The 15,473-nt window shown below is 38.6% G+C and overlaps 1 protein-coding gene across 1 annotated transcript in view; it reads left to right on the forward strand.

The window, feature by feature from the left end:
- Positions 1 to 3,715: 3,715 nt before the first annotated feature.
- Positions 3,716 to 15,473, forward strand: part of LOC149275703 (otogelin-like) — a 63,119-nt gene continuing 51,361 nt past the window's right edge. Inside the window, exons 1-9 of the mRNA XM_089504406.1 lie at positions 3,716 to 3,785; positions 4,097 to 4,154; positions 9,910 to 10,075; positions 11,889 to 11,967; positions 13,424 to 13,516; positions 13,606 to 13,760; positions 14,020 to 14,141; positions 14,647 to 14,852; positions 15,005 to 15,135. Coding sequence (XP_089360532.1) covers positions 3,716 to 3,785; positions 4,097 to 4,154; positions 9,910 to 10,075; positions 11,889 to 11,967; positions 13,424 to 13,516; positions 13,606 to 13,760; positions 14,020 to 14,141; positions 14,647 to 14,852; positions 15,005 to 15,135 — 1,080 coding nt within the window. The remainder of the gene's footprint in view (positions 3,786 to 4,096; positions 4,155 to 9,909; positions 10,076 to 11,888; positions 11,968 to 13,423; positions 13,517 to 13,605; positions 13,761 to 14,019; positions 14,142 to 14,646; positions 14,853 to 15,004; positions 15,136 to 15,473) is intronic.

Raw genomic sequence — 15,473 nt, forward strand, 5'->3', positions numbered from 1 at the left:
TGTTGTGAGGCTGCCGGGAGCAGCTGACAGGTGGATAGAGTATCACAACAGCAACGCTCTGCTCCGGCCTCCGGGCTGTGTATGCAAAGCAGCCTCCGAGCCTCTCGCACAAGCAACTTTCCCATTGGTCGGGGCAGGACTGCTCCCTACTGGCCTATAAAAGCCGGCTTGCGATTGGCCAGAGATACTCCCCCCCTGGGTGGCATTCTCGGGGCTGGTGTCAAAAGAAAAAACTGCCCCTAGCCTGCCAGAGAGATGCAGCCCTTCCCGGGAATTGGGGCTGTTCACTGACCTTCTGATACTTTGTATCCATGCGAAGGATTCTATCCCAGGAAGAACAATAAGAAGAGCATTTAAAGACACAAATGAAACATTATATTATAAACACGACAATTAATGATCTAAACATAGAGAATCCCTCCAAATTATTTTATTTATTATTTATGAGAAAAATATGGGGTTTTTTTCATCTTTTAATCAGGGTTTACTGTCCCTGGTATCCCCACTAAAGAGTAACCCTAACCCTCTGTGAGTGCTTTAATATGTATTCTGCACAAATAAAGGGCTTACCTGAGGTAGAAGCTGCAGCTTCCCTCCTTCTCCAAGGTCTGGCGATTCTGGCCACTGATTGGCTGCTTGCATGTGCACAGACAATAGATGGTGAGTGGTGGAGGGGGCAAAAGCATATGGGGGTATTCTGCAGATTCCCCCTTTGCATTTACAAAAGGGACATAATGAGGGTTTAAAGGGCAGCTGCCCCATGCTTTAAAGTGTATATAATAGCTAGACTGGCCCCTAATACCTTTATGGGTATTATAATGTATAGATCATAACCACGCTGACATCTTTGCATAGCAGGATATCTTATAAGATGACAGCAGCCATTTATTATTATTATTATTACTATTATTTATTTATTATTATTATTATTATTTATTGTTTTATATAGCCCCATCATATTCCATAGACTATGCAGAATACCAACCTTAATGTCCTATCTGCTCTGTATCATACTGACCAACATCCCAAATGGCCAAAGAGGAGCTATTTTGTTTTATTTAGATGTTAGTTACAGGTGTTGCTAGGACAGGCTGGGGTTTACCGTCTTAAGAGTTGAAATTCCAATTTTCCAGCAAACCCACACTTAGTAAATAAGTCCCAATATATTATTATTATTATTATTGTTATTGTTATTATTATTATAATTATTATTAGGTAATTTAAAACATTGGGCATTCACACATTTTAATGAACAGATGCACTTCCCAGGTATCTCCACCAGGGGGCAGGATTCATGTGCTGTTGACCTGATCCGTAGTAGCAGCTGTTTTTTAGAGCTCTTTTGCATTAAAGTCCTCTTGGAGATGACAGAAAGGAATGTCCTTTCGGAGTTAATAAGACACACTCCTTGGCCATGCACAATACACGCTGAAATGGATTTGATAAAGGGTTCTTTGGCTTGTTAAAAATAATAAGGTCTACTTGCCAAAGCCACATACTTGAAAGGTCATTAAGCTCGGCAAAATATTTAGTTTTTAAAAATGTGTTTTAAAAAATAAAATAATATTTGGTGGGATGTTTACAAAAAAGTAACAACCTCAGCAACCCAGGTACCGTCCAATGGAAGCTTAAGAGGGAGCTTGAGACCCATAGTCTTTTGGTTAAATTGTTCAACGCTCTATTACCAAAAAGTGACTCAATACAACCCCCTAAAGGATGCACAGAACGGACCCAGTCAGGGTGTGAATGCTGCCTAAAGCCCCTGCTATTTTAGATAACAGGTGGCTGGATATAGAACTGTAAATGAAACACGGTAAAAAAAAAAAAGTTAAAAAAACCTGCGTCAGTAGCCAAAATCTTGAAATCTAACAAGCTCACTAGGTGTGAAACGCGTTGGATGCTGCTGCTTTCTCTGTCCTCGCAGTGTCCTGCGCCCTGCATGTTTATGGATCAATAAATACGTTTTATAGTTGAACTCTTGGTGTATAAATGCCATCACTAGTCAGGGTTGAGTGCCATCCGCATTTGCCACCTTGTGGGGAACACCTAGGGGGATTAGACCAATTACCCTCTTACCCCCCCCCGGACAATTGCTATCAGTCCGGTAAATTGTCTGCTCGGCGCCTTCTACTTTTCTCAATAATGAGGATTTTCGATCCCGTGTCCTGGTATGCAGAAATCCCCAACAACCCCCTTCATTTATTATTATTTTCTTTAATTTTACAGTCAAACAGCGTATGGTATTGTTGTGTCTTTAGTGATTCACTGTAATAAGTAACCACCAGTAACGTGGATAAAGAAATGTAATCCTCGCCGTAAAAGATATTTTTAATGACTTTCTGTTAACAGACTTAGAAAAGCATTAAAAATAGAGGCCTTTTCATAAAACTCCTTTAGAAAGTCTTGCGGGTGGCTGGGGTTTTTTTTTTGGTTTTTTTTTTACAATTTCTGTTATAGGATATCCGATACCCCACGGCTTGTAACCCAACCAAAGGGAAAGGTCAAAGATCAGACCGAAGGACTTTGGAAATGCTTGGGAATTACAGCAGAACAATTTGTACATTTTTTTTTTACATTTGTAATAACTTTTCTTTGAATTAGTCCTGAAAAAAATAGATATTTAACTTGCTTAACGTTAACCATGGATAGAACACTAACCAAAAGCACATCAAACACCTATTTTTCTTCTAGAAATTTTACCCAAATGTTTGGAAAAAGAATCATTGTCATGGGTTGTATGGAACTAATATTTTTCCCAGTTTTCTGTTTTTTTCATGACTTTTGCAGCTAATGTCAATCAATGTGGCTTGGTTGAAGAATGGGACGGAGGTTTGTGTCAAGTGGTCCAAGGATGTACACAGTGACATTGACAGACCCCATAACCTCACCAGTTTCAACCAATTCCATTCAATATGAGGTTTTTTCCCCCAAAGTCTTCGTTATCCCAAGTTCATGTTTCTGATGGAGAATTGGAAGGAAGTCAGCTCGGTCAATTATGTGGTCAGAGAACCCATCTGTTCTTCTCGATTCCTTTCACGTTCATCAACGTCACACAACCCATAGGATCTATCTGTTTAGCAGCCGCTGAAAATTGTTCATTTTTTTATATTTTAATAATTTAGCTGTTTCGTCTCCTTGCTTTTATCATCATTCTATTATTTAGTTCACAAATAATAACACAAAAACAAATGATGTTCTGTAGATTTCCCTACTCCGATGCTCAAAAGGGGGCAACTTTTGGGGGTCAATAATTGCCCCAATAAGCTCACCTGAAGGTCCTGCACCAGTTTAGTGAACGCTAAAAGTTGTAATAACCAAACATAACTTAAAAATATTAAATTTTTTGCTAAACGCCATTCTTGGTCCTCAAACCCCCCCCCCCCCGACAGCCCCGGTGTCTCCCCAAATCGTCAAACCAGTTTTATCTTTATTGGATTAATTAAGAAGGTTTTTTTTTTTTCTCGGGCTACTCCTTTTTGCTTTTCAATAAAGCCCCCGGGGGGGGGGCAAAAAAAAAAAAAGGCATGGTGGGGATTGGAGCTGAAATCCTAGCCCTGCCTTGTAATGTAAGCCCAAAGCATTGGCGAGCGAGAGAGAGAGAGGCGCAGTACTGCATCCTACCTGGCCGGAGGAGTTCATCTCTGAGATGTGTACCTGGCGCTTGTAAAGAGCAGCGCACTCCTCAATCTCAGGGCTGAAACAGAAGCGAAGACGGATGGAGCTTCAAATCACAAACCCAGAAACTCCACTCAGCGTCCTCCTGCATTTTATCTGGATCCTACCAGGTGAGCATCCCTTACTTAGGACTTTCATCCTCTTCTTACATCTTTTTCCACTCCGACTGCCCGTGACCTCTAACGAAGGATACGAGACGCACGGAGACCCCTTGCAGGTTTTAGGTACAGAGTAGAAGCAGACATTGTATATATATATATATAAAAAACGTATTATTTATGGCAAAACCTCCAAAAAGCATTAACGCTTTCTCAACGATAAAATCTAAAAAAAAATTCAGATTTTTTTCAAATATTTCGTCTTTTTGGAACTTTTAAAAACCACATTGTCTAAAATAATAAATATATTTCTTGTGTTACAGCTCTGTCGGCCGCCGGCACAACCGACTCCTTCTCGGCCACCGGCCGCGCCGTGGTGAGGTGAGTGCACTCTCTCAAAACATACCTTTAAGGAGCGATGGGGTTTTAGAGGCTGGGGGGGGGTAGATGTGTTGAAACTGCGTCTCGATAGAACGCTAGAGTTTGAGAAGCGCCATCAAAATGTACGTCAACTGGGGCGTCAACTGACTGTGATTTTCGATTTTTTTTTATAATTCTGGCAATTCAGACAGTTCCTATTTATAGTAAATAAAACAACTCTGAAATTTCTATAAAACATGATAAATGTCGTTTATTTTAAGGAAGATCGCTTAGGATACATCGGTTCCATATAAACCTTTCTAGCACCTTAAATACGTCGGAGGACGGAATCTTCTCTTGTTCAGCTGCTAAAATGTATCAGAATGTTTACAAACATAAATTACACGATTCATTCATACCTGAACACATTTCGCTAACGCCCGACAAAAGCCACGCAACCGTGGAAACCAAGCTGTTTTTTTTAATCGTTATTAACCCTTAAAATTACAAACCCATATCTTACCTTTATTTATAAACAACGGGGTTATAATCACATTATAAAAACACAGAAAACCTCGGAAAAGGTACATAACATCGTACTGATGTTGGTCTTACGGAAATTTATTTGAACTTAATTTTTTTGAAACCTGTCTTACTTTTTTTGGGTAAAAAAAAAAATATTATGGGTTTTTAAAAAAAAATAAAAATAGCCAGACTTTGTATATCTGCTTTTAGTTCAACAATCCGCAGACGTGGACGCAACTTTCTTATGTTTGAAATCACGTAAAGCTCCGAGGCCTTTGTGTCTCGCGTAGAATGTGTTCTGCTTGAACAGAAAGGTAGGGATTACTATAACAGAACAAACCAAGCCTTGTTCATTTCCTTCCCCAGTAACAACAGAGGTGGAATACTTCAGAAAGAAGATACCGCTTCGGAAGGAAATCAGGTACGGAGACTTAGCCACCGAGTCTGACACCAAATCTATAGGTTAACGTGCCTGGGGTTTAGCAAAGCTGAACGCGGAATCCCACAAAGGTCCAGCTTGCAAGACAAGTTTTCCTTGGGGGGGGGGGTGAAAAGAACGATTTAACGTTATCTGGGATCATTCGATGTATACTCGTGTATTACATTAGATTAGCCGGTGTTTTATTAGATTAAAACCGCTCAGGATTTATGTAACAAGAAAGATACAAGAGTTCTATTGTGTAGAGAAGGCTTTTTTTTTTTCTTGATTCCACCTACATTCAAAAAACATTTGGGGGGCGGGAGTGCTTTTTTATTTAAAACTAAGAATCAGTATCTATAAAATCAATGAATTCAAATACATTATTTTTGGGGGGATTTTATCTTTTATTTAGAGATTGGACAAAAAATGTATGTTTAGAACAGAAAATAGAATCATTTAGTTTTAAAGTTTCAGCTTTTGTGAGTCTTTCTCTTCTGGGTTAGGGGAAATGTATACATTTTATCTTAAATTGTATTTGTTTTGATAGTTAATGGGTTAGTGTGTTTTATGCGCTAAAATTTCATAACGACCAACGTAAAAACATACAAAATATTTTTAAAATGGACCACAATGTAATTAAGCAAAATGCAAAATGCTTTTGGCATGAAATAATCCAATTGCGGAATGCTTTCTCTAACCCGTTACTTCCAAATAATTATCTGCAAAAATGATACATTTTATGTTAGAACTAAACATTTTTTGATGTACTTGGTAAACGCTGATACTTTATCTGAATATCTTTGCTTGTTGCTCCTGTCTTTTTTCCTTAACTGATTAATGTTACAAACATCGGTGATTGGAGCGGAATTCAGTGGCAGTTGATGGCAAATTCTGCAAAATAAAATTTGTTCACTTTTTCCGAACTTCCCTCTCCTCTTCCCATTCTAAGCCTTTTTTAAAACCAATCGTCGTTCACCGAAGGGGTGGGGATAGGAAGGATTAATTTATGCAAATTCTGAGAACAGGAAGTTAAGGTCATTGCTGCCATACAGAACCCGCCGGCAGATCGGCCCCCTTCAGCCCCCGTCTAGTCGCCCGTTTGTCCTGCTGTAACGACTCAAACCTTAATCAGTCGTTGGTCTCTTCTTAGATTCAGGAGCCGTATGTCTATCCCATGCATGTTTAATACCCTCGCTGTATTACCCTCTACCACTTCTGCTGGGAGGCTGTTCAACTAATATGTAAACATGCATTAGATATCTTGCAATTGAAAATGTAGGATTATTATTTATTTATTATATAGTGCCATTATATTCAGTAGCGCTGTACTGTAGACTATAAGAAAGCGTCAGTCTCATTCTTGGCCATCTACTATGTTGGTGGTCAATTCATTTCAGGGTACAGATAGGGTTAATATCGGTATCCTGATATTGTCCCACCTTTACTCTGTGTTGAGTTGCGCACTTTTTCTGATGCTCTGATGGTTGACAATGATCTTTCTCTTGATAGCTTTTATTGGGCAAACCTCAGCCATTCCATCTGAAGAAGAGGCCACTGAGGTCCCCAAAGCTTATGTAACAAAACCCAACCTATAGCTCACTATCGGTATAGGTAGCAAAGTGATTACTAAGTGGCTAAGTGTATTTTTAACCCAGCACCATTAACACAAACACATTTTACAAAATTTGTATTGCGGAGAGACAGACCTTTCCCTCTGACGTGTCATCATTTTTATTGGTTCAGCATATTTTAATTGCCAATCAGAAAGAGGCCAGTGTGTACTGGAGAGTAGCAAATGGAAGGGTTAATTTAAGTAACAGTAATATTTAACATTTACAACCTTTCTGTATTAATGCTGCGCTGTTTGCCATGATATATTGCAATAGCAAAGGTCGCCACCTAGAGGTGACCAAGGTGAACAGCAACTCCTTGCCCTGAACTGCCAGCTTTGAAGCTTTTCACCCATTTCAAGCCTGTAAATTTAATATTTCTTGTATCTTTTATATACAAGAGAAGCCCCCCATTCCAGAATGAACTGTGAATATGCCAATTCCTAGCATTATTTACGCTCTAATGTTAAATATCTGGAACTGAATAAGTTGTAATGCCATGATGGCAAAGTCCAGACTGATTACGCTAGGAGAAGCACCACCTGTGTGACAGGTGAGAGGAACTTTGGGATCCCAAAATGATGCTTTTTCTTGGTGTATCGCATGTCTTTGCGATACACCAATGCTTTTCCTCTATATTAACCCCTTAGGGACAATGGGTTGTCCTTAAACCCTTTCAAAAACAATGCAGTGTGAGACCGTACATGTACAGGCTTTGTCATGAAAGAGTTAAATTAAATTATCAGGCTGCAATTCTCAAAGCAACAGGTCAGAGGAGGAAGAAGTTAACATTTGGGATATTATAATGTTGGCAATATCAATAAAAAAGAAGAGAAAAAAGCTGTTTTGTGTCCTCCTCCTTAGAGGGGCTTCTTGTATCATAAACCTCCAGAGAGAAAGTCTTTATCCTTCTGGGGTATATATACTGTATATATTATATATATTGTATCAGGAAACCTTTTGGGGGCTCCAGTTGTACAAACCCCTTATGGAGTGTAATATACGATGTGTAACACTTTCTTTGAGCTCTCGTCATTTGGTGGCCCCCGTGGAGGTCTTGGCTGTTTGAAAAGACGACGGTCCAAACTGAGAAAGCTCTAAGCCAACTCAATGAGTAATGAATTCCACAACCGCTGGCAGCTGAGTTCAAACTGGGGGCATCTAAAGTGCGCCCCGCTTCCCCCCCTTCTCAGAGTAGAATAAAATCCTTGATACTTTCTTGCAAAACATCCATAAGAAGAATCAAGCAAATTGCTCAAATTAAGCGAACTAGGGGTCTATTCATACAGTGTTTCACGCTAATGCCTCGCCGTCTGGATCCGTTTGCCCTCGTAAGAAACCGGAGGCTTTTATTTTAGTGGTTAGTCAATTAGAGTCAGGAACGTCGCCAATCTGCCGCCCCGTGCCATCTTAAGAGCTTCGCCCTCTTCCTCTTCGGACGCCCTTTCATCTTTCTTTTAGTTTGGGCATGTTGACATTTCTTATCTCCTGGAAGAGGCTATCGCTATGGGAGAGAAAGCTGGAAGAAATCCCAAAATATTTTGTTTTTTTGGAAATGGATATGAAGCTCATCCAATCAAAAATGCATTAAGTGAAGGGTAATAGCGGACCCGGGAGAACACAATCCGCCGAGACTTTAACGAGAAATATTAATGGGGTTCCTGGGATCAGGCTGCACGTCTGTAAATTAATTGCCCCTCTGGCCAGTTTGTGTTCTTGTCTAAAATGTCATTTTGTATCTTATTTTAGTTTTATTTCTTTCTTATTATTCAGAGCTACCAGCTGTATTTGTTCTCGGCTACCAATTCCCTATCATTACCTCCGGTTTTAACTCACTTTTCTAATCCGATAACGTTAATTCTTATCTTTTTCTGGACCATTTGTGCTTTGTGTGAATATGTCTATCCCATTCTGGCTCATGAAGTTTTAGGGTGGTCTACCTAGGCAGTGGTGGGCTTGAGCGAGATAATTTTTGATGCCACCCGCATTATGTCCCCTACAGTCTCTTATATGAATCCTTGCTTCTTACCTCTTGGGGCAGTTCCTATGGCATTGTACCCCATCTCCTTCTGCCATTAGATTTTTTATTTCCCATCTAAAAGGTTAAACCTTCAGTGGAATATAATAGGTTTTGAAGCCACTTAGTACAATAATAGAAACAGATCGGCCCCATTCGGCCCCCGCGTCTAGTCGTCCGTTTTTCCTGCTGTAAAGACTCAAACCTTAATCGGTCGTTGGTCTCGTCTTAGATTCCCCTCTGTATTAGCCCCTACCACTTCTGCTGGGAGGCTGGTCCACTTATCCACCACCATATGCCCACCCAAGCATATTTAAACCTATGGATATATGAGGTTATTGCTAGAATAGCAGCTATAGACACACAGCCTATCTATAGTCTTATTTTTGGGTGGAAAGCCTGGGCTCTAGTGACCTGATCATGCCTTCCAAGTGTCCTTAAGCCTCCCCTCCTTCCCCATCTCAGCATAAATCTATATTTGACTTGACCAATGTGGTACATATTGGAGGCCGTGGCTGATTGAGCGTCATAGGAGTTGCAGTCCTTCATAGGATCCGACAATACGTTGCAGCCACTGCTGGTCTAGGATTCAAGACACTAAAGTCAGTTCTTCCACTTGGAGTTCGGAGCCCTGAAAGGAGGGGAAGGAGAAGGGATTCCGTTTCAAGCCCTTTGCGTTTTGTGCGTTTGGCTTATTTTTGTTGTGTGCTTTTGTGGAACTGACAATCACGCGGACTGCAATCAGATACTTCGAATTACTAGAGACCACGGCGCGCAGAAACGACGGGACCCTTAAAGTCTCCGACAAAGAAATTCTAGGGTCCTGTTAACTTTGGAACTTGAAATTAGAACCTTATAAATGGTTAAATTAAAACAAATTACATTAACGTTGTTACAATATAAAGGATAATATTTAGTTTCATTTAGGGCTGATTTATTACAATTATATATTAGATAATTTCTATATATATATTTCTATATACCGATTGGATATAAACGTCAGCCGCACTTACATCTTCAGGCGGACGCTGGCCTTAAAGGGCCAGGGCCCCCTTTTTATCATCGGTCCAGCCTTGGGAAGAATAATCATTCTTAGTACAGAACGTTACGACGGATGCTGTGTTATCACGTATGATGATTTTGACTCGAGCTCCGTGTTCCAAGCTTTGCATGTTGAGTCTCGCGTTACCTTCTTACTTTAAGTGCTGAAGAGCAACTAATATCAAACTATAAAGACTTCTCACATCACGAGAATGGAAAGATTGCCAGTGGGTGCATGAACCCCCCGTACTGGTTTCGAGTCCCAGACCCAGTTCACCCAGGGATAACAGTAACACGAACATGCGCTCGGTCCTTCCAGAAGGGAACGGTAACTCTCTAGAGAGCATCAATGTCCAACATGTGGCTGCGTGCAAATTGAGGCACGACTGGACATCAACGTGCGTTACATGATAGACTTCAATAGAGAAATATTAGCACATTTGTGCATGAAGTCCCCTTCTTAGTACACAATACTGAGGGGGTGGCAGATAAGTGGAACAGCCTCCCAGCAGAAGTGGTAGAGGGTAATACAGTAAGGGTATTAAACATGCATGGGATAGACATACGGCTCCTGAAGACGAGACCAACGACTGATTAAGGTTTGAGTCTTTAGAGCAGAAGAAATGGGCAACTAGACGGGCCGAATGGGGCCGATCTGCCGGCAGATTCTATGTTTCTTTGGCTGTTTCTACGTATTGTTTGAAATATCTGTAGGAATCTAGAAATCAAATGAAAGAATCACCTGTCCCTTCATGTCTCTACTATTAAACCCCCACGTGGTGGCCCTCCAGCAGACAGAGAATGGACCATAGGTCTACCTGCCCCACATGCTCCGAGGCGAGCGCCGTAAACCTTAATAGCGCCTTAGATCTCATTGTTGTTACAATGTATCCAGAGACAGATCAGATCTCAAAGGATCCAAGCTGTTAATCACTAATTATATGTTTGCTGGCAAGAATATATCCGCGACTTTCACATGGAGGCAGATGGGAGACTACGTTCCTTTATAATATGGAAGGAAATACTCTCAAACCGGGTAACCGAGAGGTTTTTAGCAATTATGACCCCAGGTGCTCAAAGAGGTCACAGTTTACTAGTTATTATAATTATAGGTGTAGCTGCGTCTCTCAGGCTACTTTAAATTGCAATACTTGGCAACCTTGGTTATTTTGCCAAAAAATATACTTGTTTAAACTAAAAGACTGCCGATTGACACGAGTAAATAACCAAGTATTTCAATAAATTTGGTTCGTCAATATTTAAAAATAATAAAGTTCCATGAAAAGTTGATGTTTTGTCGGTTGCTAAATATTTAGGATTTTTTATCAACATGACCCATTACGCATTGATAAATAATAACATAAGTTTCAGGGATTTAGTGTAATATATATAGCAATTTTTTTTCAATATATAGAATATTCTATATATAGAATATAGAGAATTTTTTTTTTTTCTGATAAGAAAAATAAGTATAATTTTTCATGATTTTTAAAAATAAGAGGGTAGTTTTGTAAGTTGCAGAATTTGATGGTGCTAAATAAATCAAGAAATAATAATAATAATATATATATATATATATATATCGAAAAAAATATTAATATAAAATAAAAAATCATATATAAATATAATACATTTTTTAAAATGTTATTCCATTCTGTGGTCTTAGTGAATTTGCTGCTTCTTGCTGCATTTCTAGAAAGACGATCAGATAAGGAGTATCTGTGTGAGCCCGGATCGGGCGCCTTTGATTTTTAAGTGGTAGCACAAGCTTCGAGCGTTGGATTAAGTCCATTACAAATTTGTCTAAGATCCAAAGATTACTCGGGAAAAAATGCCTCCTTTGGAAGTCGGGAGTTTTGTCGGGGATTATAGACGGCTTCTCTGATTTCCCATTTATCCTTGAGGGACGAAAGCCGGCGGAGAGCAGAGAAAAAGAAAAAAAAAATCACAGAAACAATAGAAAGATAAAGTGAAACAAGAAAAGAAAGAAAAAAAACCTCTAAATTTGGGACTGAGCCGACTGATTTTAAAATTTGGCTGGAATTTTAGCAATATGTGTACTGTGATATAAATAATAGCAATTTTTTAAAATTTTAGGTTAATATTGTGTTAATATTTTTTTAATGTTTCTCTACTTTTAGGAATTAGGAACGTCAGACCTAAAATTCCAACCAACTTTAATTTCTCAGCTGGAAAGGAGGATACAAAAAGCCAAGTGTGGTAAGACCCGGGGTACTTATTACACGCAGCTTGTCTCCGTTAGGGGTGGGGTATAAGTAGAAAGGGATGGGCTAAGGCAGAAATGGGCTGGGTATAATGAAAAATGGGTGGAGCTAACAAATAGTTGGACCCATTGGTCTGTAATGGAATTTATTCAGAAAGACCAATTTTGATGAAAAATGTTAAAAGTATATAACCCCAATGCATGAACTTAGATTATTTAATGGAAACATTGTTTTTTTAAATGTTACAAATAGAATTATTAATACTTTGTGGTCATTTATAAATTTCTTCTAATAAAGAAACATTAGTGACTTTTACTTTTCTTTCTCTAGACAAACATTTTTCTTCTTTTACATTTTAAATTAAATGATTTTTTTATGTAAAAATAATAAAATAATTTTTTTTTTTTCAGAAATGCAAAATCTATGAGTTCTTCACCTAACATTATTATTATTATTATTATTATTATTATTATGCACTCATTATCTGATGTATACAATATTCATATAAAATGTGTTTAGATTGTAAGCTCACAAGGACAGGGCCCCCTTCTTCTTAATATTGTTGTTCGTTTTCCCTTCCGTTATGAAATCTTACAAGGATCTATAAATAAAATGTAATGTCATTCTGGGATAATTTCCATGAAAATTTAATTACAAATTTAATTAATAGATGATCTAACCTCTCAATGATCTATAAAACCGGTGACTCTGAAATAAAAACTCCATTAATTTGGGTTTAAATTGGTTTAATGAAATCTTTTTCATGGATGACATGATAGTTCAAACGCTTCTGAAAAACCACCAGCACCGTCCTGTCCTTGTTGGCTAAAAATATTTGCCATCAAACTACGAGGTCGGGGGGACTGCGAGCGCACCTGCCGAGCCAGGTGCGGTAATAAAGTGACCCACCTTTCAAGGAATTTTCCCTCGGACCCTAAGAAAAGGAAACATAATCTCACTAAGACATTTTGACATGAAGAACAATACATTTTCTCTTGGTTCTCTTGGGCAAAATTCTAAATGTTGGAGCAGTCACCATGGAAACCATTGGGACTTTGTTTCGTGGAACCTAGGTTACAATCTATCACTTAACAAATATGTTTTATTTAAAAAAATATATTAATCCAATATATTGGTGATTCCACAATGTATGTCTGAAACTATGTCTCAAATAACAAAGTCAATTTACACAAAAGGTCAAATTATTGGAAACAATGCATCTGTATCAGTAACTGTATCCAAATATCTCTTGCATTACATATAAGTAAAGACTTGTGGTGAGTTTTGTGCTCAATGTCAGTCTGCAGCTGTAAAGGCCAAAATATATAGAGAGCAAAATACTTAATCCTTATAATAATAAACAATATCCCTTAATCCATGCCATTGGTCAGAACCTGAAAGCTATTCCTATGATGATTAACAATGAGAACTCCTGTCTGTGTTCTTTTTAGAAGGCTTTCCTTGTTTCAACGGAGGTGAATGTGTCCAAAGGAGACTTTGTGACTGCAGTCGGTATAATGCATCTGGATCACAATGTCAGATAGGTACATATATAAAAAAAATGACCTTTATGAGAAAACCTTAATTGCTTTACTTTCTTATATAACATTGATATATTTGTCCTTTTTTTTAGTATACAACACCGGCACTGAGAGAGACAGTATATGTCGAACGTGGGCACAATATCATTTTGAAACGTTTGATGGAGCTTATTTTTTTTACCCCGGAAGGTTCACTTATGACTTGTTACGGCAAAATGAACCAGACGAGCAAAGTTTTTCAATACAGGTGAGATACCAGATGAATTCTACAGAATTCCGAAGACGTCAGCCTAAATCACCCTAAGTCTGGGGTAAAAAACCCTGAAAATCTGCTCATTCGTTCAGCGACCCTAGGACTGTTCCTCAAATATATCTGTATGCGTCTGTGAACATTTTAATGTTTAATGTTTTATGGTTTAACACATATATATAAAATATATATATATATATATATATATATATATATATATATATATATAAGCCTTCTTTTTTTCCCTTATATTTAGGTGCACAATGACCCCGCTTGCCACTCCTTTCCTTATTCATGTAGACGCTCGGTCAGTTTATATTTTGTTGGAGATGGAGAGATAAAGCTTCAAAATCAAAAGGTTCTGCACAACAATATCAGGTAATACCGGTTTATAGCTCTATATCCAAATCTATTCTTCAAGGTTCCAGACCAATCTCGGGTTTCCATACTGCTCTGGTAATTCTTTTATTAGCATGAAAAATACACTGAAACCCTCCAAAATAATCTGATTTACGAAGCAACATGCCATCAGCCTGAGCAATGGCGATCCAACTTGGTTCAAAAAGTTGCGCAACACTAAATGACAAGCACGTTTTTATCTCAACATGGGTTGTACATAACTCAATAGTTTATCTTTGCGTCTTAGTGAATAAACCTTCCTTAGTGTCTTTATAAAATAACCAATACTAGAAACATGCTTATGATATGTTTTTTTTCTTGGCCAAGTTGACCCTATTTAGTATATGCTGATTTAATGGGGAAAAAGTGTCGTTCCTGGTGAATTTATGGGGCTAATATTTCAATAAGACACTATTTAATGGCACTAATGCCCCGGTGCTTTAGCTTGTCCTGTTGATACTGATTTTTATACATTTCTGTTTAGGATACAATTGCCTTATACAGTCGGGAGTTTGCAAATACAGAAAATCTCCGGATATGTGATCATTAGACAACAGTATGTGTTTAACCTGGCATGGGACGGAAATTCTTCGGTTTATATTAAAATGAGTCCAGACTATGTTGGAAAAACCCAAGGACTCTGCGGCAACAACAACGGGATCCTACAGGATGATCTTGTGACCAGTTATGGTGAGTTTCAGTCAAAACTCGACAAAATTTGAAATTATTTTTAGAATTCTATTTCTTTATTTTTTTCCATACGTTGTAACCAATCCTCTTGTCCAATCCAAACTAAATCCAAATAAAAAAAATAAAAAAATAAAATACATTCTTTTTTCTAGGAAAGCCAACAGAAAATATTGAAGAGTTTGTAAATAGCTGGAGAGAGAGTATTCCCCATGAAGAGTCAACAGAGAAGGTCATCTCATCCTATGAGCCGCCATGTTTGAAGCAGAGCCATCATGTAAAATCGGTATGAGATCATCGTGATATTTCTCATTAATGCTGAATGATGTCATCTATTATATTTGGAGAGAGACACGTTTCCCAATGAGCTATGTAGACATGGCCTCTGGGGTCTGGGGTCACATGGCTACCAGATGAAAGACGAAATGGTATTGCATCGAGACACTTCTAGTGGCATATTCTGGGGTGGTAGATCTAAGGGGGTCTCTTGGGGCAATCTCTGAGATCTGTTGTAATTGGTCCATTTACACCAGTGCTCAGCCGGCACACAGTGCGAAGTATTACTTCCTTTCGTCAAGCGACCGCTATAGGCGCAGCGTTGGGTTATGACATGACGCCCTCGCG

Source organism: Sceloporus occidentalis, unplaced genomic scaffold (genome assembly GCF_023333645.1).
Source record: "Sceloporus occidentalis isolate IW3139 unplaced genomic scaffold, rSceOcc1.0.p SCAF_270, whole genome shotgun sequence".
NCBI classification, from domain to species: domain Eukaryota; kingdom Metazoa; phylum Chordata; class Lepidosauria; order Squamata; family Phrynosomatidae; genus Sceloporus; species Sceloporus occidentalis.